Below are 25,782 nucleotides of genomic sequence, written 5' to 3'. Positions count from 1 at the left end.
TTAAGATATATTTTTTTAATTTTTTTAACATTTATTTATTTTTGAGACAGAGAGAGACAGAGCATGAACGGGGGAGGGTCAGAGAGAGAGAGGGAGACACAGAATCTGAAACAGGCTCCAGGCTCTGAGCTGTCAGCACAGAGCCCGACGCGGGGCTTGAACTCACGAACCGCGAGATCATGACCTGAGCCGAAGTCGGACGCTTAACCGACTGAGCCACCCAGGCGCCCCCATGTGCCTTTTAGAAGAATGTGTATTCTACTACTTTTGGATGGAATGTTCTACATGTATCTATTAAGTCTATTTGGCCTAATTTGTAATTAAAGGATGATGTTTCCTTATTGATTTTCTGTCTGGGTTATGTATATGGGGTGTTAAAGTTCCCTACTGTTATCTATTGCTATCAATTTCTTCCTTTGGGTCTACTAATTTTTGCTTTATGTATTTTGTCGTCCTATGTTGGGTGCATATATATTAGTAAATGTTATATCTTCTTGCTGAATTGACCCCTTTATCATTATGTAGTGCCCCTCTTTGTCTAATATGAGTCTTTGTTTTAAAGTTTATTTTTTTTTCTCTGATATAAATACAGCTACACCAGGTTTCTTTTTGTTTCCATCTGCATGGAATATCTGTTTCCATCCCTTCACTTTCAGTCTGTGTGGGTCCTTCTGAAGGGAGTTTTTTATAGGCAGTATATATATGTCTTTCTTTTTTTATTCATTCAGCCACAGTCTTTTGGTTGAAGAATTCAGTCCATTTGCACTTTAAGTAATTATTGATAGATATGTGTTGTTGACATTCTGTTAAAAGTTTTCTGGCTATTTTTATAGTTTCTGTCTGTTCCTTTTCTTCTCTTTCTCTCTTCCCCTATGGTTTGATGTTGATGATGTTGATGATGATGATGATGATGATGATGATGTGTGTGTGTGTGTGTGTGTGTGTGTGTGTGTGTTATGTTTAGATTCCTTTCTCATTTTCTTCTTGTGTGCTTACTTTAAAATTTTGCTCATGGTTACCATGAAGTTCAAATATCTCAACCTGTGTGTATAATAGTCTATTTTTATTTGACACCAACTTAAATTTGGATACATTCTAAAAACCTATATTTTCACTCCTCACATCATGTTTCATGTTTTGATGTCACTTTTTTTAAAATGTTATGTATCCCTTAACTAATTATTGTAGTTATAGGTAATAGTATTCCTTTTGTCTTTCAACCTTTTTAGTAACTTAATCCACTACCTTCACTATATATTTACCTTTTCCAGTTGAGAATTTTCTTTTCATGTTTTCTTGTTTTTAATTAGTGCTAGGTATTTTTGCTTAAAGAAGTCACTAATATTTCTTACTGTAAGTTAGTGTAGTAGTGATAAACTCCTTTAGCCTTTGCTTGTCTGGAAAACTCTTTATCTCTGCTTTAAAACTGAATGATAATCTTGTCAGCTACAGGATCCTTGATTGGAAGGTGTTTTTTTTTTTTTTTTTCCTTTCATTACTTTGAGTATGTCATGCCACTTTCTTCTGTGTTATAAAGTTTCTGCTGAGAAATCTGCTGAAAGCCTTATGGTATTTCCCTTGCATGTAACGATTTGTTTTTCTCCTGCTGCTTTTAAGATTCTCTCTTTACTTTTTAACTTTTGACAGTTTAACTATTATGTGTCTTGGTGTGATTCTCTTTGGGTTCATCTTATATGGAAGTCTTCGGGATTCCTGAACCTCAATAACTGTTTTCTTTGGTAGACTAGGAAATGTTTTAGACATTATTTCTTCAAATAATTTCTGCTTCTCTCTCTTTTCTCTTCTTGGAGCCCTGTAATGCAAATGTAATGCTTGATACTGTCCTAGAGGTCCCTTAAGTTATCTTTATTATTTTTAATTCTTTTTTCTTTTTGCTGCTGTGTCTGGGTGAGTTTTATTGATTTATGTTCCAGTTCATTGACCCATTCTTCTGTTTCATCCAGTCTGCTATTGAACCCCTCTAGTGTACTTTTTAGTTCAGTTATTGTGTTCTTTAGCTCTATTGCTTGTGTTTGGTACTTTCTTATGTTTTATTTCTCTTTTTTAAATTTTTCACTGAATTCATCCATTCTTTTTTTTTTTTTTGAGTTCAGTGAGCATCTTTATGACCACTACTTTGAATTTTTTATCATATAGGTTATTTATCTCCATATCATCAAAGTTTTTTTTTCTAAAGTTTTATCTTGTTCTTTCATTTGGAACATTTTTCTCTGTTTCCTCATTTTGCTTGATTCTCTGTATTTGTTTCTATGTATTAAGCAAACCAGCTATCTCTCTGTCTTGAAAGAGTGGTATTGTGTAGGTGATGACCCTTCTGATTTAACCTTGCCCTAGCTCTGGTTGTCTCTGGAATCCTTGTGATTGTTTAAACTGCCTGATTTATTATTGATATGTCCCCATTGTTGAGGTTGTACCAAGACCTGTAAGTGATGCAGGGGTCTCATTTAGCATTCGACTTCAGGCTGATTAGAAGCCAGACACTCAGGCAACAGCTTTTAAAGTATGCAAATATATATGGACTATCAAGCTGCAATTGTATTTGCTACTGGCCTCCAGACCAGGAGATATGCAGGTGTCCCCTGGATGATAGTTGCAAAAATTTGGGCTCCAGACAAGTGTATAAGCTCCTTTCTGGGAAGTCTTGTCAAGCTGTAGCAATGTCAAGGGGGAACACAAGGACGATGTCTCCCTGCTTACATTCCCTGGGAGCACCTCATTAGTCTCCTAATGTGTAGGAAACTGAAGCCTGTCCCTCAGGCTGAAGCTTCAGGCTAAGTGAATAGGCTCTGTCCACAGAAAGACTAGGGTTGTGTTTCAGTCTGCTGTATTTGTTGTGCCCTGGGAGTGGCAGCCTGCAAAAGCTCTTTCTGGTGTTTGGAGCCCCATGAAGCTCTGGAATGCCAGCCCTTTTGGCCACCAGGGCCAAGTGATCAAGGGGTATCCCCTATGTGGATTACATGTGCCCACTGTCTTCAGCAAGGCAGCTGGAGTGTGTAGGAAGCAGGGGACACTTAATGGCTTCAGATAAACAGTGGGAAAATGGCTTGACTGCCTACATCCACTGGCTTTAGCAAGTCAGTGGGATAGTGCCTTGCTAGAGCATGCACACCAGCTTTAGGCTGTGAGAGGGAGAATGTTGCTACCACTCCTGCTCACCAGCCCCAGCCATGGGGCAGGAGAGTGTCTCAACTGCCTATACTCACAGATTTTAGCTAGGAAGCAGGAAAATGCTTCCAATGCTTATGCTTCTCCAACATAGCCAGGTAGCTGGAGACCATTGCAATCTCTTGTGCTCTGTGGTCTCAGCAGGTACCAAGACTTCTCCCTACTCCCCACTCATCCCAGCAAGGTAATGGGATGGTGCTTCCCCCGAGTTTGTCTGTCTGGGCTAGCAGATTATGGGGAAAGTACAATAGCATCTTCCAGTTCCTCTGTCTCCTGGGAACATCTCTACTGTACCACACCCCTCCCACCGATGCCCCCAGATCAGCAAATGAATCTCCCTCACATAGTACTTTTCAAATTGCTATTTTTCCTCTGGGTCTGAGAGCTGGTGAGACTATACTAAAGCTATCCCAGAAGAGAATCTCAGTTTTTTTACATCACTTTGGGCCCCCCCCCCCCCCATGTCAGCACCATTGGTTCTCTAAGCCAGACATTCTGGGAATTCATCATTCTGGTGTAGATCCCAGGGGCCAGGATGCCTAATGTAGGGCACAACCCCTTGCTCCTGCAGGAGGAGCACCGGTCTGATAAGGTTTCTCAATTGTGTGTTGGTGCACGTGGGTGGTTTTGTGTGAGACAATGTCTCTGTCTCTCCTACCCATGTCAGTGTAGTCCTTTTATCTTTTGTTATGAAAAACAGTTCATTCTGTTTTCAGATTTTTTTCCCCAGAGGGATATCATCAATATGTAGCTGTAGATTTTTTTGTTAAGATTTTATTTTAATTTTTAAAGGTTTTATTTTTAAGTAATCTCTACCCCTAAAGTGGGGCTTGAACTCACAACACCATGATCACAAGTTGTATGCTCTACCAACAAGTCAGCCAGGTGCCTCTGTAGTTGTAGATTTGGTGTGTCCATGGGAGGACATGAGTTTAGGATCTTCCTATGCTACCATCTCGCACCTTCCCCCCTACTGAGTTTTTAACGTTAATTATTCTGTTTTTCATTTGTGAATTTCCAATTCGTTGTCATTACAATATATCTGGCTTTTAAAATCTTTTATGTTGTTTCTGTCTCATGTTTGCAATTCCAATGTTTATTTCTTTAAACATTTTAGACCATTATTTCATATTCTATAACTGATAATTTAATTATTTGTTTTGGTTGTTAAAGTATACTGTTTGTTATTTGTGTTTGCTGTTGGTTCATGATACCTTGATTCCTCATGTCCTTTGTAATTGTGTGTTGTGGAATCCTATCAGCAGGACTTTCTCTGTAGAAATCTTATGGGGCCAGGATTGAAGTTTTATCTCTGTAGAGAGAATTTATTCTCTCATTTTGCTTTATCAGGCAGCCAGGGGTTCTACTAACTTAGGACAAATTCTTTTTTTTTTTTTTAAGTTTATTTATTTATTTTGAGAGAGAGAGAATGTGTGAGCGCAAGCAGAGAGAGAGGGAGAGAGAGAATCCCAAGCAGGCTCCATGCTGTCAACACAGAGCCCAAATAGGGGCTCGAACTCATGAACTATGAGATCATGAGCTGAGCCAAAATAAAGTTGCTGCTTAACTGACTGAGCCACCCAGGCACCCCAGGACAAATTCTTGTTCTTATCTTGACCTGGATTTTAATGGACCAAGTAGGTATAATGAACTGAATTGTGTACTTCTCCCAAATTCATATGTCGAATCCTAACCCCCAATATGATTTATTTGTAGTTAGGGCCTTTAAAGAAGTATTAGGTTTAAGTGAGGTCGTAATGGTGGGGCCCTAATCCAATAGAACTAGTGTCCTTATAAGAAAAGGAAAAGACACCAGGGATGCATATGCACAAAGGAAGACCATGTGAAGACAAAGGGAAAAAACAGTGATTTGCAAACCAAGGAGAGAGGCCTCAGAAAAAACCACACCTAAAGATATCTTAGTCTTGGATTTCTAGCTTCCAGACTGTGAGAAAATAAATTTCTGCTGGTTAAGCAATCTAATCTGGGGAATTTTGTTATTGCAACTCTAGCAGGTTAATACAGTAGGAAATGAAACTTTTCGTCTCTAACTCATGGGTGGGTAGACCTCTCTTTACAAATTTTTAGGGGCGTCCAGGCAGAGACAGACAAGTTCCCTTCCTACTCTAACTCCTGGGAGGTAGATTTGTTTTACAGTCTACCCATTCACTAAGGGCAGGGCTGTGAATAGGGTGAATTAAGTGCCTTACTGACTTCACCCCAGTCCTGGCCCTGACTAAGAGTGTAGCTTTTCGAATACCTAAGCTGTATAACAGGATCTTGGCTGAAACTACTCATTTGGCGCAGGCCAAGGCCATATCTCCTGACTTCACTCATCCACTAAAACTCAAGCATCATAGTTACCAAGACTAACAAAGTTCTCCAGGGCAACAATAGTGTTAGAGATTAATTACCACTTTAATGTTAAGTTCAGTTTTGGGGTTTTGCTGCCTGGACTTTTCCCCTACTTTTTCAGGTTTAACTGTATTTAAATACAGAAATACATTTTAAATACAAAATACATGTTACATTGTACAATATGTACAATTATACATATGTACAATACATTGTACATTTAAATATAAAAATACATTTTAAAAATGTTTGCAATTAAACTTTTTGTAGGGGTGTTTTTAAGCATATCTTCCATGCCATATACCTGGAAACCAAAGTGCTTTTTGTCTTATAAGAGTAAGAAAACCATTCCCAGAAGCCTCTCTGCGGAAATTCCCCCATGTCTCATTGGCCAGGAATTTGCATAAATCAATAACTGCAGGAAGAATGGGATTTCCAAGATTGACTTAGACTAGTCAGAATTATTCTCAGGGACCCATGGGGGAGGAATGGACAGTGAAAAAAAATTGGGGGCATAGGGAAGAAATAACTGATGTGGAGACAAAATAACATGCCTACAACATGGATAATTTAGGGGAGATTGGGTAGATTAGTCTGACTAGGACAGAGTGACCTACAGTGTAACAAGACATAAGACTAGAAAGGTATTTCAGGGGTCAAAGTATGGGAGTACCATAAATGCCTAGCTAATGAGTCCATATTTTTTCCTACATGTAGAGTTGTGACATTGAGGCTTTTTGAACCAGAAAATGACTATTGAAATGGTGTGTTGAGTACTGTTATTTTGACAACAGCATTAAGAATTAATTAGAGAAGGAGGAGACTAGAGGCAGTAGGTACAATTTAGGAGGCTTTTGCAGTAACTTAGGCATACAGTGACAATGACCTAAACCAGGTAAAATTGCAATAAGAATTCAAAGGAAAGGAAATATGTTATGAGAGAAGAATGAACAGAATTCAGTGACTGAATTGGGTATAGGATGAATTAGGGGAAAAAAGGCAAAGATTTAGTTTACTTAAATAAATGTGTCTGGTAGTGTGATAAAGACTTAGAGTTCAGGTTATTCGATTTCAGTTCCAGCTCTGCCATTTCCTAGGTAGTAACTTTGGACAAATTACTTACAAATCTTGATCATCAGCTCTGTTATTTGTAAAAATGGAGATAATTATATATTTACTATCTTAAATTTTGCTGAGAATTAAATAAAATAGAGTTTCTTAATGTACATTGAAAATTATATAAGACTATAAATCTTTACTAGGGCATCTCTACCATATACAAGGATTTAGATTGGGTACTGCAAGAAAAACTAGTAGATAGGACTCTATTTTTAAGGTTACAGTTCCGTGTGGGAAGAGGGGACACACACTTGTTCATGTCCTAAGAAAGTATGAATAACAAAGGGCTATGTGGATAAATCAGAGATGGCAAATACAGAGTCAGGATACGTTTCCTATCTACTTTACATCTTTACATCTTGGTAAGGCAATATGGCTAGTGAATGAAGTCACTTCCAGGCTGAGATGGTCCTTTCAGTGAACTGAGAGATGATATGTTAGATAATAGCACACCAAGTGATTAAGGAAGACATAATTCCTGGATCGCTGCTTGAAGGAGGGCTGATGAGGAGAGCTGACTGACCAGAAACATCCTCAGTGGGTTTTATGTAAGAAATAAACTTTCACTGTGTAAAATCCACTTAGATCTTGGTATTGTCTGTTATTGCAATTAGCCTCCTTTGACTAGAACAAGGAGTTTAAGAGAGTGTTGCAGTTAACCATTGATGTAATACAAATTACCTCAATACTTAGTGTCTGAAACCAAGAGCCATTTAAATTGGTCATGACTCTGCGGGCAGCAATTTGGGCAGGTCCAGATGAGCAGTCCTTCTCTCCTCTCTAGAAATCACTCATGAGGCCCTCTTCATGTGACAGATTGCCTGGGGCTGGATTGTCTAAGATGGCCTTACTCACATGTCTGCCAATTGATGCTGGATGTCAGCAAGGGTGCTCCGATTTTTCTTCTCAAGACCTCTGCAAAAGCCTAGCATGGGCTTTTTTGCATCATGATCTCATGCTTCCAACTAAAAGAGGGGGAGCTTCAGTGCACAAGTGCTTTTCAAGCAGCTGCTTGTGTCACATTTGCTGAAGTCACACTGGCCAGTAGTATAACCAAGTTCCAATTCAAGTGGGAAAGATTAACCCACCCCTTAGTGGGAGGAGATGCAAAAATCACGTGAGGGAATATGAATATGTGGATGAGGAGAATTATTGAGATCAATTTTACAAACAAGGCGTCACAAAGATTGAGAGATCACATTGTGTATATATATGCAAAACTTTTGAAGGGAGAAATGGGACTATTGGATCTTGAATGACACAAAAATATTTTATCAGGCTTAAAACAACAATTTGCTCTCTCTCAGTTTGGAAGACTAGAAGTTCAAAATCCGGGAGGACTGAACTCCCTCTGGGGGCTCTAAGGGAAAATACAGTCCTTGCCTCTTCCATCCTCTCATGGCTGTCCCACTGTTCCTGAGTTTATGGCTGCATCACGTCAATCCCTGCATCACCACAATCTCTGCCTCCACCTTGACGTAGTCTTTTCTTCTGAATGTCTGTTATAAAGACATTTATCATTCGATTTAGACTCTTCTCAAACCCCAAACCCCTGATAATCCAGGATGATCTCCTCATCTTAAAATCCTTGGCTTAATTACATTTGAAAAATACCTTCTTTGTCTCTCAAAAAAGGTAACATTTAGAGATTCCAGGGATTGGAACATGGACATATATTTTGGAGAGCCACCATTGGCCACTACTGGTCTAAATATCAATTAAAAGGCAGGGACTGTGAAATTGAATTTTAAAAAAGACCCAAGTATATGATGCCTATAAGAAACACACTTTAAGTTTAAAAAAAAAAAAAAGTAAGTTAAAAGTAAAAGGATAAGAAAAGATGCACCATACCAACACTTATCAAAAGAAAGCTGGAATGGTTATATTAGTATCAGACAAAACAGATTTCAGAACAAAGAAAAATAGCATAAATGAAGAAGGGCATAATATAATGATAATGGACTCAATTCATCAAGAGGAAATAATCCTGTACATTTATGCATCTAATAACAGAGCTTCAAGACACATAAAGCAAAAGCTGACAAAATTGCAGGAATAGACAAATCCAAACTTAATGTCAGATATTTAAATGCTCTTAAGAATTGATAAATAAGCAGAAAATTATCAAGGACATAGAAGACTTGACTAATAGCTTGGCCTAATTGATATTTATAGACCATTTCACCTAACAGCAGAATACACATGCTCTTCAAGTATATGGTAAAAGGAGGGTTGGGAGGGAGGGATTATGAAAGGGCATAAGAAAAATATGAGATGATAAATATGTTCATGATCTTGATTGTTGTGATGATTTAATGGGTATATCTTATCAAACTGTGCCCATTAAATATGTGTAGTTTATTGTATACCAGTTATACCTCAATATCTCTGTAAAGCTGTTGTTTTTAAAAAGAGGCAACCAGACTAACACATACATAACTGATAGCGGTTATTTCCATATGTTGGCTTTGGTAAATAAACATGCAATGAAAATTGGAGCACAGACATATCTTCGCGATAGTGATTTCATTTCCTTTGGATATATACCAAGAAGTGGGATTGGTGGATCATATGTTAGTTCCATTTTTAATTGAACTTGAGGAACCTCAGTACTGTTTTCTATAATGGCTGTGTCAATTTACATTCCCACTAACAGTGTACAAGTGTTCCCTTTCCTCCACACCCTCGCCAACACTTGTTACTTTTTTGTTTTGTGTTTTTGGGTAATATTCATCCTAAAAGGTGTGAGGTAATATCTCATTGTGATTTCTGTGATGATTAGCGATGTTGAGCACCTTTTCATATACCCGTTGGCCATTTTTATGTCTTATTTGTAAAAATGTCTATTTAGGTCCTTTGCCATCTCATAATGGGGTCTTTGGGTTTTTTACTATTGAGTCATATGAGTTTCTTACATATTTTGGATACTAATGCCTTATCAATATATGGTTTGCAAATATTTTCTCCCATTCGGTAGATTGCCTTTTCATTTTGTTGTTTCCTTTTCTGTACAGAAGATTTTTAGTGTGGTGTAGATTTTTCTTTTAAGTAATTGAAAACTGTTTAGTTATGCAAACATCTAGCAAGTTTTTATCATTTATAAGTAAAAAGTAATTAATTGTTCAAGGAAGCTAAATCTCATGCCATAAAGGATGGATAGTAAAATAGCAACGGAACTACTGAGCACCTAGGAGCTAACATACAGAAAGACTGAAAACACAGTAGTTTCCTGTTCAATGGTAGCAATAGTGAACTCGTGAGCCTGACACCATGTCAGATGTTCTATATACACTATCTCGTTTAGTGTTTACGGTAATTCAGCTCTGAGATAATTTTCACATTCTACAGAGGAGGAAACCCAGGCTTGGAGAAGTCAAATAATCTCAATGTCACCGGACTAGGAAGCAGACAGATAAAGATTCAACTCAAGGACTTCAAAGACAACACTATTTCCACATGCTACCATTCAAGGATTATTCATCCGCAGAATTATGGGTCAGAATTAGACATAAGAGTAGGTTTTATTCTGTTGTTCTTAGCAGAATAAAATGGCAGGCAGAATATATATGTTACTACTATCATGGAATTTAGACTGGTGGATGAATTACCCAGTTGTGTTCCAAATGTACCACCATTTCAAAAAAAAATCACAGTATGGCCAGAGCACTGTCACTGTGCTCAGTCAGCCATGATGCTTTGATTTTTGTTTTATTACTGGTCCCATGATGTGGTACAAACAGGTTTAGCTCACAACAATGCCATCCGGAATGTGCCATCAAAAAATATCATCAGATAGAGCAACTGGTGTTGATGCCATCCTTACAGAATTACACAAATATGACAATTCACACAGCAATATTACAGTTTAACTGCACGTGAAAGATTCACATTCCACACGATTTCAAAGATGCATCAATTTTACACCTGTAGAGAGACTAAAGGGGTCGTGCGTGCTGTGTTGATCACTGAGGCATATCACTCACACCACCACTGGGAAGATATTAACATGCATCATACTCAGTAGACTAGTCATACACGTCAATGTCATGGATATTTGACCTGAAACTCAGTGTGCCTTTCATTCCAGTCATGGAACAGTGGACATGCTTTGCTCCCTCAGGCAGCAACAAGAGTGCAGAGAACAATGCTCTGATTTGTATGTTGTATTTATGGCCTTAACCAAGATCTCTTTACAACTGTGTTGGTATGTGGGAAATCCTATACAACAGTGGCTGCTCATATCATTTTAAAAGCAGGATACTAACCCATTTTTTGTGTGTGATAAGGTAAAAAATGGAACTAAATTCTTGCTGGATTTTTAAAGTAATATTCTTGGTGGGGATTGCGTTGTTAATATTGAATATACCTAAGAGTAGGTTTCATTTTTAATACTTGCATAACAAAAGGGCTAGAAGTAATTAGTCTTGATATTTTATGTGACAGTGATTGTGTGCATGTAGTTTATAATTGGAATGATTGTTCAGGGTTAACAAGGCTGGACTTCACTGTCAACATAAACTTAACTTCATTTGAAATGCAGCCCATACACTGCACTTACCATTAATTCAATGACCGTTTGGGGGGAACTTAATAAGTAGATTGCCAAATAAAATCATAGTTACCTTGTTATCTTGGTATACTGTGTCTCAGAACAATATCCTGAGAACAACTGATATGTTGATAAAACCCAATACTGATTCTTAACCGTGAATATGAGCAGGAAGGCATTTGTATCATTTCTTTGCTGTGTGACTCAGATGTGGGGTTTTGCTCCCATTGTTCATTCATCCACACATTTCAACAAGCATTTCTTTTTTAGCCTTTCCTATGTACTTGTGCTACTAGATAATTACAAAGATAAGACAGTCTTTACCCTTAAAGGTCTCACAATCTGCCAATTAAAAAGCCCTCATAAACATAAAACTACACAACAAGAAAGTACAGTGTAGGGTTTGGATACACTGGGAGCATTGAGGTGGTGTGCCCAGCCCAGCCTGCAGAGGAGCTGGGGTAACAGAAAAGTGAATGGTCAGGGAAAGTTTGCTGGAGGGGACAACATATGGGCTGAGGCTTTAAGGACAGGTGTAACTTCACCACTCCAAAAAGATAAGGGTCATTTTTTTTATCAGAATAAATAGCACACACAACATATGAACAATAAGTCTCCAGCATTCAGCAGAAGGCCCTGATACAGAATATGCCCTCATTATTTATTATTTACATCAATGAACCATTCTGCTCTAGCTGTAGTCATGGGGAAAGAAATGATAATGACCTGAACTAGAACAATGATTGAGGCAAAGGAGGACCGGTTTGAGACGCAGATAAGCAAACCTGAAACAGGTAGGTTGTGGGTGATTGGATGGGAAGATGTGGAAAGAGTTAAGGATCACTCCAAGATCTCTAAATTAGACGAATTGTTGGATGGCTGTGCCTTTAAAATAGACAACAGGGGTGCCTGGGTGGCTCAGTCAGTTAAGCATCCAACTTTTGATTTTGGCTCACATCATGATCTCATGGTTCCTGAGATCTAGCCCCATGTTGGGCTCTGCATTGATAGCGCTGGGCCTGCTTGGGATTCTCCTCTCTGCCCTTCCCCCACTCACGTGCGCTCGCTCTCTCTCTCTCTCTCTCTCAAAATAAATAAACATTTGGGGAAAAAAAGACAATAAACAGGGATGATTTCAAAGGGAATGATGATTAAGTTCATCTCGAATATGATGAGTTTGGGGTATTTTCTAAGTGCTGGTGTCCAGCAGGTGGATGGATAGATAGGGGTGTCGCTCTCATAAGCATTGATTCTGAAGCAGAGATTGGACTATTAGCAAATATGTAATAGATTAAAAACATAAGCATGGATAAACTCAGGGAAGTGGTTTTTTTTTTTAATGCTTATTTATTTATTTTGAGACAGTGTGTGTGAAATGAGTGGGGGAGGGTCAGGGAGAGGGAGAGAGAGAATCCCAAGCAGGCTCCATGCTGTCAACACGGAGACCGACATGGGGCTCAGTCTCATGAATCGTGAGATCACGATGATCTGAGCCAAAACCAAGAGTCGGATGCTCCACCAACTGAGCCACCCAGGTGCCCCCCTCAGGAAGTTATTTCGTAGTGAGAAGGGCTGAAGACTACTGAAGAAGGGGAGATGATGGACTGCTGTGAAAGCAGCATGCAGTTTTAGTCAGGTAAGTACTGTCTACGTACACTGGATTTAACCATCAAGTTATCCTTGACACTAAGTTGGCAATTGGGGTAGACTACTATTCATTAAAGAATGACAGAGAGGATGAAAGAAGAGGTAAATGGCTAGATTACTTCATGTTGTATAGCCCTTCTACAGCTCATCGAAGAAAACAAAAACAAAATAGGAACGTAAGAGCCAAGTGCAGTAGTGCTCTGGGCATGCAGCATTGGTGGGGCAGCATCCGTGGTGGAGTCAGCAGAGATTCGCTGGGCTTGCAAACAAAAGTGTTTATAATTCCCCAAAGAATTTTCTAAGACCAGCTCTGTGAAACAAAGTGTGCTATTGGATGTCCCATTAAATGAAACAAAGATTCCCTATAGGCAACCTTAGGGGCATGTAACATTTGCTCTCAATCATAAGAATTGATAGTGAAAATGCACTATACGTGGAACATGACATGTCATAACACACCATTCAGCTGTTTGAAAAACATCAAATACATAAATCAGTGTCCAAAAAGAACTGTGCAAAACAGGCAGTATATGGACAAGAAATCTGTGGGTAGCTCTGTGACTCCAGCACTAATTCGTCCACTAACAGGGCATACATATAGGGCAATTTATTAATAGGGCAATTTATTAAACACTAATAGGGCAGTTTATTAAAAGATAGCATGTAAAATCATTTAGAGACAGCATTTCAGGGGCTTAGATGATTTGATAATGTATGCATGTGTCCTGTTTGTCAGTAAAGTGACCCTATCTTCTTTAATAAATACAATTTAATAAGATTTCAGTTAGGATCTTTACCATCTAGTTTTTAAAGTATTTATTTACAACCAATAATGTAAATATTTCCAAATAGTGTATAGAATGTTAATTTTAAAATTTCATATGGAAATTTTGCCCAGTAGTTAGGAATATGTATTTGAGAATGAAGAACCACTGACTCATTTATCCATCCAAAAATTCATTATTTATTATTCACTAAGTGTCACAGGACTGTAAGATGGGCTGTGGAGAAACGAAGATGTACATGACACATTACTGTCTTGCTTATGATCTGTTGGGAAAACAATGCAAAAAAGAATCCTATAGAAAGCTCAAATGAGGTAGATAATTGTGGGAGATCAAAAGAAGGACATCTAGAGGAGAACCAGAGGAACCGTGACAGAATGTTTTAAATCACAATTAAAGACGAAATCCTAGAAGAACTGGGTGGGCTGGTAGAATTTGTTTTGCCTTTGCAAATCACACTATAGTGGACACTTGTTAACTGTGCCCCCAGCATCAACACAGGCCCTTCGCAGCCAGGGCTTTAGATGGGGTTGCACATAGGTGGTTGCAGAGGTAGGGCCTGGTTGGCTGATGGATAACATGTACTTGTAAAGATTGGTCCAGGAATGGACACGCGGTGAAGAGAGATACTGTTAGGACTTTGGGGGGCAAAAAGGCTTCTTCTTGTCTAGAAGCTTCATAACAAGATTCTCATTTTAAATGGACAAGGGTGAGAAAGGATGAAGCCCTGGGAGCCATTTGCAGCCATCTTTCACCAATGAGAAAAGAACCCGACTCAAAAGGGAATTAACAGTGAAGAGGCATAGCTGAAGATGGAAAGAGTGAGCCCTGATAATATTGTTGAGCCCTGAATCAGGTCATGCTTTATAGTTAAATGAGCAAATTCCTTTTATTGTAACCAGATTAAGTTGTGTGATCTGTATCTTGAAACCTAGAGACGCCTACCATATCTATTTAAAAATTAATATAGATGAAACCTAGGGGAATGCATTTCTTTGAACTCCTCTCCTCCTCCTCTCCAAAATAACAATCATGTTCATTATCAACATAAGCATCTCAAATGATGGGAAGAAGTATAAAATATATCCAATCTCATGTTACATGCAGATATGTGACACAAAATAACTCTTCCTAAAGCATATCTGGATGTAAATGCTTTGCAAATAAAGTGAGGACTTACTTTACCATTCTAAGGTAGGACGCTGTGCCCCCACGTTCATACGGTTTTGTCCACTGTGAGTGTGGAGAATTGAAAAAGAAATGAAGACACGCTAAAAAAAGGTAAGGGTCAAGCCCTGAGGAGGCTTTTTGAAACAAGAGACATAATGAATGAAATTTACTGGATGTGAAATGACACTGACTCTAAAGTATGAAAATCAAATGAAAATTGAAGGAGGCAGATAATCTATTCAGTGTCTAAATGATAATTATCAAATGTTTAGAAATTATTTGTAATAATCTACTTTATTAAACTCTTAATCACACAGATTTCTAGCTCTTATTATATTTAAAAAATAAATATCTGTAAGAATGCACACCCAAGTAACATGTTAATAGTACAAAACAGCTTTCTCAGCCTAAACGCCCAAAGGGCCTTAACCAAAAAGGCTGATTTTTAAACCTGGGAATGGAGAAGATGTAGAAAGGTTCTGGCTAATTCAGTGATCTACCTTAACAAGTAATTTGGAAACCATTTTTACATCTTTTTTTAAAAAACTATTGTTCTTAGATTTGGAAATAATTACGGTTTCACAAGAAGTTGCAAAGATAGATTCCCTTTACCCAGGTTTCCCCAATGGTTACATCTTACATACTTATAGTACAATACCAAAACGAAGAATGTTATATGGGAACAAGGTGTATAGAGTTCTATATCTTATCACATGTGTAGACTTGTGTGACCATCATGATCAGAATACAGAACTATTTTATTAACACAAAGATTTCCCGCCCCCCCCCCACCCACCAGAACAAAAGCTTCATGTAAAAATACTTAACCCCGTTGTAAGAGTATGTATTTTCTATTTGAACATGGTCTAGACTATTTCATCTCTGCAAAATGTTGTTCCCACCCTTTGAATTAATGCCATGACCAATTATTAATAGGTCCTTATCCTCAATTTTAAAAAAACAACGCAATCAATCTGAACTTCTAGACTTATTTACTTATTCCAGAATTTGGTTAGGGAAAAAGCACACAAACACACCTGACTTGTGGTGGATGGAGTCCCTTCTCAAGTTTCGTCCCACCTTTGCACTGCTTTTTTCTTTAGGTCCCTCTTTAGCCTTCCTGGTTTTAAACTAATAACTAATTGATGATTCCAACACAAAGGAAACAGAGTTGCCAAAAATACTAATTCGCTATGAAATTTTTAATGGGCCAATACGGTCGGTTCAATCAGCACCTACTAAGTAAATTCCAGACATGGTAAATGCAGATACCAAAAAAAAAAAAAAAAAAAAGTAGTGATGGCCTATGGTGGCTTGGTCAAACTTCTGTGCAACTCAACGATCCAATCTTGCCCTCGGGGATGGATTCCTGCCCTCAATTCTTGAAAACTGAAGAACACTTACAAAATGGCTACTCTTCAACCCTCCTTTGCAGAAACGCAGGCTGAGGGGGTGGGGTGGAGGGAGAGGGGTAGGAGTGGTGTTAATTTAATTCTAACACCTGAAATTGCCTCCTGGGCTTGTGCTAATGTTCTCAAAATTCAATTTTGTGGGGGTATCTCGATAACTTTTACGTTTCAGAAAGGATAGAATTTTGTCTGGATTTTGCAAGTATTTAACAACATGAAAATACTGCCTTTTCTTATTCAGTGTGCGATTTCACTTTTGGTCCTCTTTTTAGGCGAGGCCAGCTTTATTCATAGTGCATGTTACCTGTAAATGCCCAGCCTTTTCTGAACAGACCCTAGCTGATCATAAACAAACCTAGGGTATTTTGATCCCTTTCTTGCATCTTAACAGGTGTGGCGATTATGCTGAATGATCTCAAGTCTAATGTGACATGAGAAAAAAATGTCCGCTTAGAATTTAGGCCCCAAGATTAGAAATGGCCCATTCTTCCCCGTCCCCGCATCGTGCTGGAACTTCATCGGCCGCCTAAAAACTCCATTTTTATTTCCGCAGCAGGACCCAGCAGCGGAGGCCGAAAGCTGGGTCCTCGCGGCGCGGGCCCGAGGCCCGAGGCCGGCCTCCCAGCGCGCAGCCCGGACCCGCGTGGCCGTCCCGCCGGGCCCCAGCGCGGGGCGCCCCGCCTTTCCGGGCCGACGGCGGCCATGGCGGCCAGACAGATCCCGGCGTGGGCACGCGCCGCGCTCAGGACGCAACCGCAAGCAGCTCTGCCTCCGAAACTTCTCTGGGTCGGGGGAGGGTTCCGACGGCACCTCTGCTTAACCCTCTGCTCCGCTTCTAAAGAAGACCGCGGACGCTCCGGGCGCTGCTCGCAAGGCGGACTAGAGGGAGCGGCGAGCAGTCGGGAGAGTGAAGAGTTAACGGCGGCCGAGAGGCGGATCGCAGACCTGCACGCCGCCGCGTGCGCGGTGAGGCCCCTCCTGCCCGCCCCACCCCGCCGCACCCCGCCCCGCCGCACCCAGGCCCCGCGGGAGCCCGGGATCGGTGCGCCTGCGCGCCCCGAGCAGCGGGAGAGGTTCCTGGAAGCCCGCGCAGTCCAGCCTCTGGCGTCTGACGAGTACGCGCGCTTCCTGCTCCGACCTTTTCGCTTGAAAACTGTGCAGTTTGCTATTCCGAACCGAGTTAATGTATATCTGTGCTAAGTGTGGGTCCTTTCTGACCAGCGTCCGAGCTAAACTCTGGTCGCATTTTGGAACCCACCATGCTTTTGTGCGCGCGCGTGCGTGTGCGTGTGTGTGCGTGTGTGTGTGTGTGTGTGTGTTGGGGGCGGGTTGTTAGGAATTGATGCAAGAGGTAGAGGAGCTGAGAAGTCAGAGGAAAAAATAAGTTGTGTGTTTATCTGCATCATCAGTTAAACACTTCGCTATCCAATGATATTAGTAATGCATAAGTGAACCAAACTTATTTTTAATTTAATTTTTGCTCTCCTTTCGTCTTTTCTCTGCACCCTAACAGCACAATTGTAAGAGAAACTATAATCAGGCGTTTACATTCTTCCTAGACAATCTTGAGCTATGTTTTTCTCTGTTTGGGGGTTTGACAATCCCTTATTAGTACCAATATCACAATTTACCATTTCCGCCCACGGTATCTAACACCTCAGACCACATAAGTGTAAAGGGAACATATTTATGTTTTTATTATCTTCAGAGAGCACGTGCACTCTATCATGAAGATACAAACGCGATGTAAAAGTAACCTATTAAGTAGGTCACACACACTGTGTGTGACCAGTCCTTAATATCTGGTGTTGCTTGTACCAAAGAAGTAGAGAAGAAAACCTTGGAGATTTTCTAAAATTGACTTTTCTCCCCCCGCTGACAGTAGGCCCTGGGAATCCACTGTTTGGCTCATTCAGGTGTTGAAACTTCTGCATAAAGATTCATCAGGAAATGACAGACAGCTTTTGAGTGTTCTTGTTTACACTGTATTGAAAATAACATATGTAATTTGTTGCCATACATCACCATATAAATATGGTAAATATAAGCAAAAGTTTCATCTTTTTTAGAGCAAACAGCAGTGGCATGTAAAGACAGGTTCAGTCAGCCTGGGAAAGGAAAAATTAGGAAATCCACATTTGTTTCATCAGTGTCAGGAACACAAGTGAAGTGAATGTCAAGGAGACCAGAAGTAAATGCAATAACAGGTTTGTTTTTCTTTTTCAACAAATCAGAGCCCTACCCCCCCCCCCCCCCCCCCCATGGTCCTTTTCCCACACCTCAAGGCGGATGGGTCTCTTTCTCCCTGTGCTGATCTGTATCACGGAACATCTTGTAAACTGTCAGCATTCTTGTCATATCCTTGTTGCCACCATTACCTGAGGCTTATCTACTGAGGACAGATCAAGTTTGTGGGGGCAGCCAATAAGCTCACAGTTCCTCAATCAATAGGGAAATCAGGAGAGTGGGCGCAAATGCAGGAGCAATCTGGTAGGCTTCTGGGTTGCTAGGTGATTGCCCTCAGAAGACTCCCAGAAACTATGAGAAGTGGAAAGAAGGCTGCTGACAGAGTTCCTGGTGTTTTTTGGCTTTTCTTCCAAGTCTTCAAACCCAGGTTTCATAAAGAAGTGAGGTCTTGACAATTGATCGTTCTAAAGTAGTTTACTGCTCCTGGTTTCGTGTAATCTGCCTCTGTGGTCCCAAGAGATCTGAGAGGCCCTGTAGACTGGCCTTGAGACTTGCTTGCTGGTTTCTTTGGTCCTGGTCTGGCTTTGCTGGAATGCCTTAGAGTAGACTTAGACTTGAACCCTAAGTCTTCTTGCTCTATGCCTTGTCTTTGAAGCACAGTTGGTTAAATTCTCAGCCAGATTAACTAGTCATTAAGGAAGACACTCAGAAGAAGTAACTTGTGGCACATACAAAAGTATGTTAGAAGACATTCAGGTGTCATACATAGTTTAATGAAAAGGTTCTATACATGAATGATGCAGTGTTACTTTGTGGTTAAATGGGTTATTATAAACAGCCCAAGAGAAGGTTCCTCTACAAAATCTCAAGGATAAATAATATCATCTCCATGGCCCAAATTCACAGGATAGGCCACATTATGTCCTTTGCCTTCATACCATGTACTTGGGACACTTTTTAAAAACTGAGTTCAAATGTCAGTAGAGTATGCTTCCTTGACGTCTGAAGTGGTGTAGTAAAAGTTGCTTTTGATCAACCTTGTGAAAGCAGTGCGTGTTAATATGTTAAAACAATACCTTTTTCACTTAAAAACAGAACTAACAACACTCCAAAAACAGAAAATAGTATAAAATGTGCAATGGAGTAACACATCATGAAGGTAAAGAAAAGTGTCCAATAATAGCAAGGTAATACTTTTCTGTAAGGACTGTTGGTTTTGATTAGCACCTCTTCTGTAAGTTTAAATCATTATCCACATATTTTAAGTACTAAAATTGTAACTGCAACTTCTGAGTGAAAGTTCATTTTCAGCCTCTTAAGCTCTTAAAGTCATCTAAATCACCTGTTATTAAACTTGTTACCTAGAAACTGAATGAAAAATACCTGAGCAGTGGCTACATAGTTATTGGGTATAGAGGAGTTCTTGTTTTTCCATCAACTTCTCATTTTTCTCAAACTGTATATTTTCTCCTTATGTCACATAAAGTTGGATTGTATGTAATGTTGGAATGCATTCAGTCTTTAATTGCAAGTGCCACCAGAATTGCTGGGAAGAAGTTTAATATTGTTTAAAGAAAATCTTGCAGTATTTTATGAGTAGAAATTATGGTGAGGAGATATGGTGAATATTGAGATTAATGAATTGTTTCATTGCATTATTCTTCAGGCTGGCCAGCTAAACTACACGGATCCAGCCACTGGCTATCTGGTGCTTACACGGCTTGCCCACTTGCAGAGAGGCAAATGCTGCGGGTCTGCCTGCAGACACGTGAGTAGCAAATTCTCGCATTACACCAGCAGGTTTTCGGTGCTTCTGTAACTTCGTAAATACCTAGTATTTGAAAAACAAGTCAAGTGAAAAAAGCCTAATAGACCTGGAGGGCACTTTTCACAAGCAGCTTTAGCCAAGGACAAGGAAATCCTTAGGACCGACATAGGACCTTTAAAGTTAATGGAATTTTGTAACTTTTCATTGTGAGCATCAGTTCCTTGAGATGCTGTGATTTGAGATTCATGGGAGTTCGTTATTACAAGGAAACTTTTCATGAGGTTTCAAATAAGTCATATTCACTAGGCAAGGGCAAGGAGGGCAGGAAAAGAAATCCAGAATATTACAAACTAGATCCCAGACAACATTTTTGTCTTCATTATTAGCTGAATAAATAGAAATCTGATCAGCATTGTGAAGTGGGTTTCCTTTCAATGAGGGTGGTTTCCTTTCTTCCTTCCCTCCTTCCCTTTCTTTCTTTTATTCTTCTTCATTTCCTTCTCTCCCTCTCCCATTCTTTCCGTGGCTGTTTTCTACTCTATTTTCATAACCATGAAGATAGCTCTCCCAAACTTAGTGTTGTGTATCTCCTAAGACGTATATTTCAGTGAATATATCTCTGTGCTCACTGATTAAGGTGAACTAACTAATCCTTCCTTATGTTGAGCAAAAAAATAAATGGGATTGTGTGTGTCACCATAACTTTTAAAAAGCATATTAGTAATTGGGGCACCTGGGTGGCTCAGTCAGTTAAGCGTCCAACTTCTGCTCAGGTCATGATCTCACAGTTTGTGAGTTCGAGCCCATGATCTCAGTTTGTGAGTTCGAGCCCCGCTTGGGGCACTGTGCGGACAGCTCAGAGCCTGGAGTCTGCTTCGGATTCTGTCTCCCTTTCTCTCTGCCTGCTCCCCCACTGTCACTCTCTCTGTCTCTGTCTCTCTCTCTCTTTCAAAGAAATATTTTTAAAAATTTTTAAAAAGCACATTAGTAAGGTAAATTGTTATAGCATTAAGATTATAAACAGGTAACAACCTCTATTTACAGACCATTTTGACTGTATGTTTTGGGGTAAGGAGGTATTATTTCCTTTAACTGACCAACTTTACAATGAAGGAATAAACATTAAATGCATGTATTAACTATAGCCAGTAATGAAAAATTAAGTCTTCCCATTTATGTGTGTTTCTACCTGTGCCATTAGCTGTTTCTAATCAAATGCATAAGAGCCTTGCATAAATTGAGGACCTGAGAATTTTCTAAGAGTGAGTTTTTGACAGTAAAATTCTTAAAGTTGGAAGGATGCCTTTAGGAAGTGATTCTTGGACCCTAATTAGGACCATTTGCCAGAGGTTGCCATTATTCTCCTCTTAGTCGGCAGGACCCAATAGATCAAATGATCTATATAACATTATTAGCAGCCTCTTTTTTTCACTATGAGAAGTGTTACACTTTTTCAAGAAGCTTGTTAAATAATTCAGTAATAGTTTGTTTTATTTCTTCTGCAGTGTCCATATGGTCAAGTCAATGTTAAGGATCCATTGAAAAGGAAGAAATTCAATTCATATTTTTATGTTTGACAACAATTTCTTCTCTGTTCTCCATCTTATTGAGCCTGTATTTAGAAAAAAAAAAAAAAAAACAACAACTCTAATCCGGAATTGCTATCTGTGCTGTTAGTCTTTGAGCACTAGTTTAATCATAAATACATATATTAAAAGAACATCAATAAAATGAAAAAGCTAGCAAATGTTTGTGTGTTTCTGAAGTGGCACATTGATAGTTATTTTCCTTTCTTTTTGCTTCATTATCAGACACATATGTTGAAGAAAGAAAATAATGACTGTTCCATTAAATAAATAGTAGCAATCGGGTCACCTTAGTAGCTCTCGATTTTTCTTATAGCCTCCGTTCTCCTACTGTTTTCTCCTCAGTGTTAGCAACCCAAGGGAGGTTGCTGGCAAATAGAAGGGTTTGAATACCGTCTTCATTTTATTTATATCTCGAGCTATAAGAAGATTGATATAATGCTATATTGTGCAGCATATGAGTGCCCAAGAAGTACCATTCTGCATCAGGAAATGCTCTCATCTTCCATCTGTTCTCTCAATAAAAACTCTAAATCATTCTGACTTGAGGGTCAGGGCTGCTTAAGATGCCTCTGATTAGACCATTCTTTCTTCTCTCCCCCCACAGTTCCCTCCTCCATGTCTCATGGCACTTCCCAGGCAAATCTGTCTTAGGACATTGTATTAGCTCTATGCCCATTCCATTCACTGCAGTGACAGCTTGGGGTATCAGGACCCAACCTGGGTTAGGAGCTTGCAGGAACTATTGTTTCTACACTCTCTTCCCTGCTTCCCTCTGAGGACAATGGTCCCAGAAAGCCCTTTCCTTGCCAGTGGAAGCTGTTCAGTAAAATGAGGCTGCTGTGCATTGGAAGACTGGTTCTGCCCAGAGCTGGCCCTCAGCCTCTTCTCCCAACAGAATCCAAAAGGCTCTCGGGCATCTCAGGGGTCTTTCTTAGGCTCTGCCTATGGCCTGAATACGAGTTTTAGAGATCTGGAGCAACCAAGAGATTCTGGTGCCTTCTCACATCTTCGAGTCAAAGTAAAAGACATTCCAAACTGTAAAATAAGTGAAAAGGAAGCCCAGTAAAGTTCTGGTTTCCCCCCTTGATTGTGATTTATGCTGTTATTTTTACGTCAAATATTAAGCTGTTTTCCCAAAACGTTGGCATTTTAGTGCCCCAGTTTTGCTATTGCCCCCACTGTGGTGCCCTAAGTAACCCTGCCCGTGGGCCTTGTGAGGTGTTGGCAGCCTCTTGGGATGTAAAAAGTCAGTCTCTGTGGCCTGGTGTTGTCCTCTCTATAGAAATCATTTTGAGGAGGGGAATAGGAGAAGGAGGTAAGCATTACGATTGTGGAGGCAGTCAGGCTTTCCGGACAGGTTTATGGACTCCTGGGAGCCAATTTCCTTTCTATTCTCAGGTCAAGAAGCAACCGGATAGCTCAATGTTTTCCACTAGATTTGAAGATTACCAAGTCCACCTTCTGGGTGGGAGCTGGATGGTGCTTTCTTCAGCAGTCCCCAGAGGGAGAAGAGAAAGAAATGGAGCCTGAAAAGGTCATCTTTCTGAAGAAACAAGAGAAAGAGGAAAGGAAGTTCATTTTGAAAAGCACCGTGTAAGGCAGTGTTTTGAGAAAGCCCCTTGACAGACGGAAATAACTTATGGGATGTCTCCTTCCTAGAGGCAGCTCTTTCCTCCTCCCCGTGTTCTTCCTACCGTAGGAAACTGGCCCAAGAAAAAGGACTCCGATGTCCCTCAGGGATGATTGTCATGGGGGACTCTTTCTGGCAGAACTTCAAGCTTGTGGGCAACCAGGAAGGAGTAGCCGTTGGGGGATGGGGGGCGCTCTTACTCTCTCCAGCATCTGGGGCCGGGTAGCCAAGGTCTGAAGTTCTCTGCTGTGGTTCTGAGGAGATGCTTGTGAACCACACGTCAGGGGTGGCGGCGGGCGCTGCTCCCACATTAAACACAATATGGCCACATAAATGGGCCTCACTGCAAGAGCTCCAAGCTATATTGTATTCACACATTGTAAAGTAAAAATTCAGGTTTCTTATTGGGTGTGTGTATACAAACACATGTGGATGCCGAGAAATAGAAACTTCCCAGTTTAAGTCAACCCTGGCACTGCTCCACTTTCATGGTTTCTGGAGACTCCTATCATAAGTCACTATAAGTCAAGGGGAATTAATTTCTAGATTGTTTCCAACATAGAAAGACCCGCTGGAACCCGGGGAACTGGGGAATCTTCTTGTGGGGTTTACCTTGGTGGAGGATGGGCATAAATTCCCTGAAGCAGGGGGACCTCCTTTCTCTAGGGCCCTGTCCTGGTAGTTTTCACTGCAGGTGAATTGCAATGCATACTTCGCTCTCTTCAGAAGTCTGGCTAGCCCATTTGATTTTGCAGGGCAAGGAAGAGAATGCCCCCCCCCCCTTTTTTTTCAAATGAAACTTGGGGTTCCCACACCTGGTGTGTTTGGAAAAGAAGGGTCCACCAGAAGGGGAGATAGATGCTGCTGGGCCCTGGGCCGATCTTTGTTCCACCGCAATGCCCTTTATCCAAGGCATTTGCAAAGTCTGTTCCTGCATGCGCTTTTCCACTGCCAGAAAGCAGCCGGGTTTAAATTAATCTCCAGACAAAGCTAGGGAAGCCGGCTCACTACCAGGCGAATGGCATTTAGTGTGCTGCCTTCCTCTGAGCACTTAGAGACCTCACAATCTGTGGCCAGCCCAGAAGGAACCTCCCTCTCCACTCCATACCAACACCTGCCATTTCATCCTCTGTATCTTCCACCAAAGGCTTGAGTTTCTGGACGTCTGCTCTGCGGGGGAAGATTTAAAAGTCGGTGCTATTTTTCACTACCCTGCAACAATTAAAAGGTACTTCCGGGTGCCAAAACTCTCCTCTGCCCTCAAAAAAAAAAAAAAAAAGTGAGATGTTTAAGTGTGTGTGCGCGTGCGTGTAGTGGGGAGGGGATTGTCAACACCCTCTTGCACACCTTTGTGGAGAACTTGGTTTCTGAGAAAAGGTTGGAGAGCAGCCCTCAGCTGTCTCTACTTAGGGGTTAAGTCGTTCCTGGACGCCCAGCCTACCCGGGACCCCGGGGGCCCTGCTGTGTGTGGGCACCCCAGCGCTGAACTGACCCTCCTCCCTACAAACGGTTTCAAGATTGGGTTCATGTCGCAAAATCTCCAGACACACGACCCCCCTTTTTTGAGACTAAAGGTGTAAAACAGTGTAAACCTGGGAAACATGGGCTCTCGAGGGATTGGGAGATTCATGATGACCCACATCTTGCCACTCAAAATTTGTACCAAAGCGTGAGCTCCGGTGTGCGCTTCAGTGAGCGCGCACCTAGTGATGTGTGTGTGTGTGTGTGTGTGTGTGTGTGTGTGTGTGTGTGTAGAGTGAATGCTTCCCCCCCCCCCCAAATATCTAAAACGGTTCGTGACCCCAAAGAGGATAAAAATCCTCTGCTTTGAACAGGAATGAATGAAAGCACCTAAGCGTTTCTGGTCGGTATCGCCAACCATCCATCCATTCGCTGGCCTCGCCGGGAGCATAGAAGCTAAACTTGAGAGGCTCGTCTCCTCCCTGGCTGAGAAAACGGACCGAAATAAGGCGGGGGGTGGGGGGTGGGGGTCTGGAGGAGAGAAAGAGAGAGAGAGAGCCAAGGGGACCAAGATGGGAAGGGAAACGTCGCGGGCGAGGGGAACTTAAAGGTAAAGTAGTGGAACTAGTCGCCGGTGGGACTGGCCCCCGAAGCCAAGTGTTCGAGTGGAACCAGGGTCTCTGTCCTGGGTGCTCTGCGCCACATTCCGGGATTTGGGACGGAAAGGGAAAGCCAGCGGGCTTGGATTCGTGCCTCCGGCTGGATCCCTTACCACCCCTAAGCCGTGTGGCGGAGCTTGCGGGTCTGGTGAAGAGGTGGTCCCCCCTCCCGCCCCGCACAGCCTCAGGCGCCCCCATCCCACACTAGTTTCTCAGGCGGCTGATGCGAGCGCGGGCGCCCCGGCCCTCGGCGCCCTCAGCCCACGCA

At 41.0% G+C, this 25,782-nt stretch overlaps 1 protein-coding gene across 3 annotated transcripts in view; it reads left to right on the top strand.

Annotated features, from left to right (window-relative positions):
- Positions 1-21,922, top strand: part of CUNH1orf53 (chromosome unknown C1orf53 homolog) — a 107,722-nt gene extending 85,800 nt beyond the window's left edge. The window contains exons 3-5 of one of the 3 annotated variants that reach the window (XM_019430557.2): positions 16,774-17,186; positions 20,074-20,175; positions 21,681-21,922. In XM_019430557.2, the coding sequence (XP_019286102.1) occupies positions 16,923-17,186; positions 20,074-20,175; positions 21,681-21,752 (438 nt within the window). In that variant the 5' untranslated portion in view covers positions 16,774-16,922 and the 3' untranslated portion in view covers positions 21,753-21,922. Of the gene's footprint in view, positions 1-16,773; positions 17,187-20,073; positions 20,176-21,680 lie in introns of those variants that run through there. The other 2 variants (XR_008424602.1, XR_008424604.1) reach the window with 2 other exon arrangements.
- Positions 21,923-25,782: the final 3,860 nt, after the last annotated feature.

Source organism: Panthera pardus, unplaced genomic scaffold (assembly GCF_024362965.1).
Source record: "Panthera pardus isolate Hobbes unplaced genomic scaffold, ASM2436296v1 HiC_scaffold_21, whole genome shotgun sequence".
In the NCBI taxonomy this organism is placed as follows: Eukaryota; Metazoa; Chordata; class Mammalia; order Carnivora; family Felidae; genus Panthera; species Panthera pardus.
The sequence above is the reverse complement of the archived record's forward strand: the minus strand, read 5'-3'. Positions and strand labels throughout refer to the sequence as shown.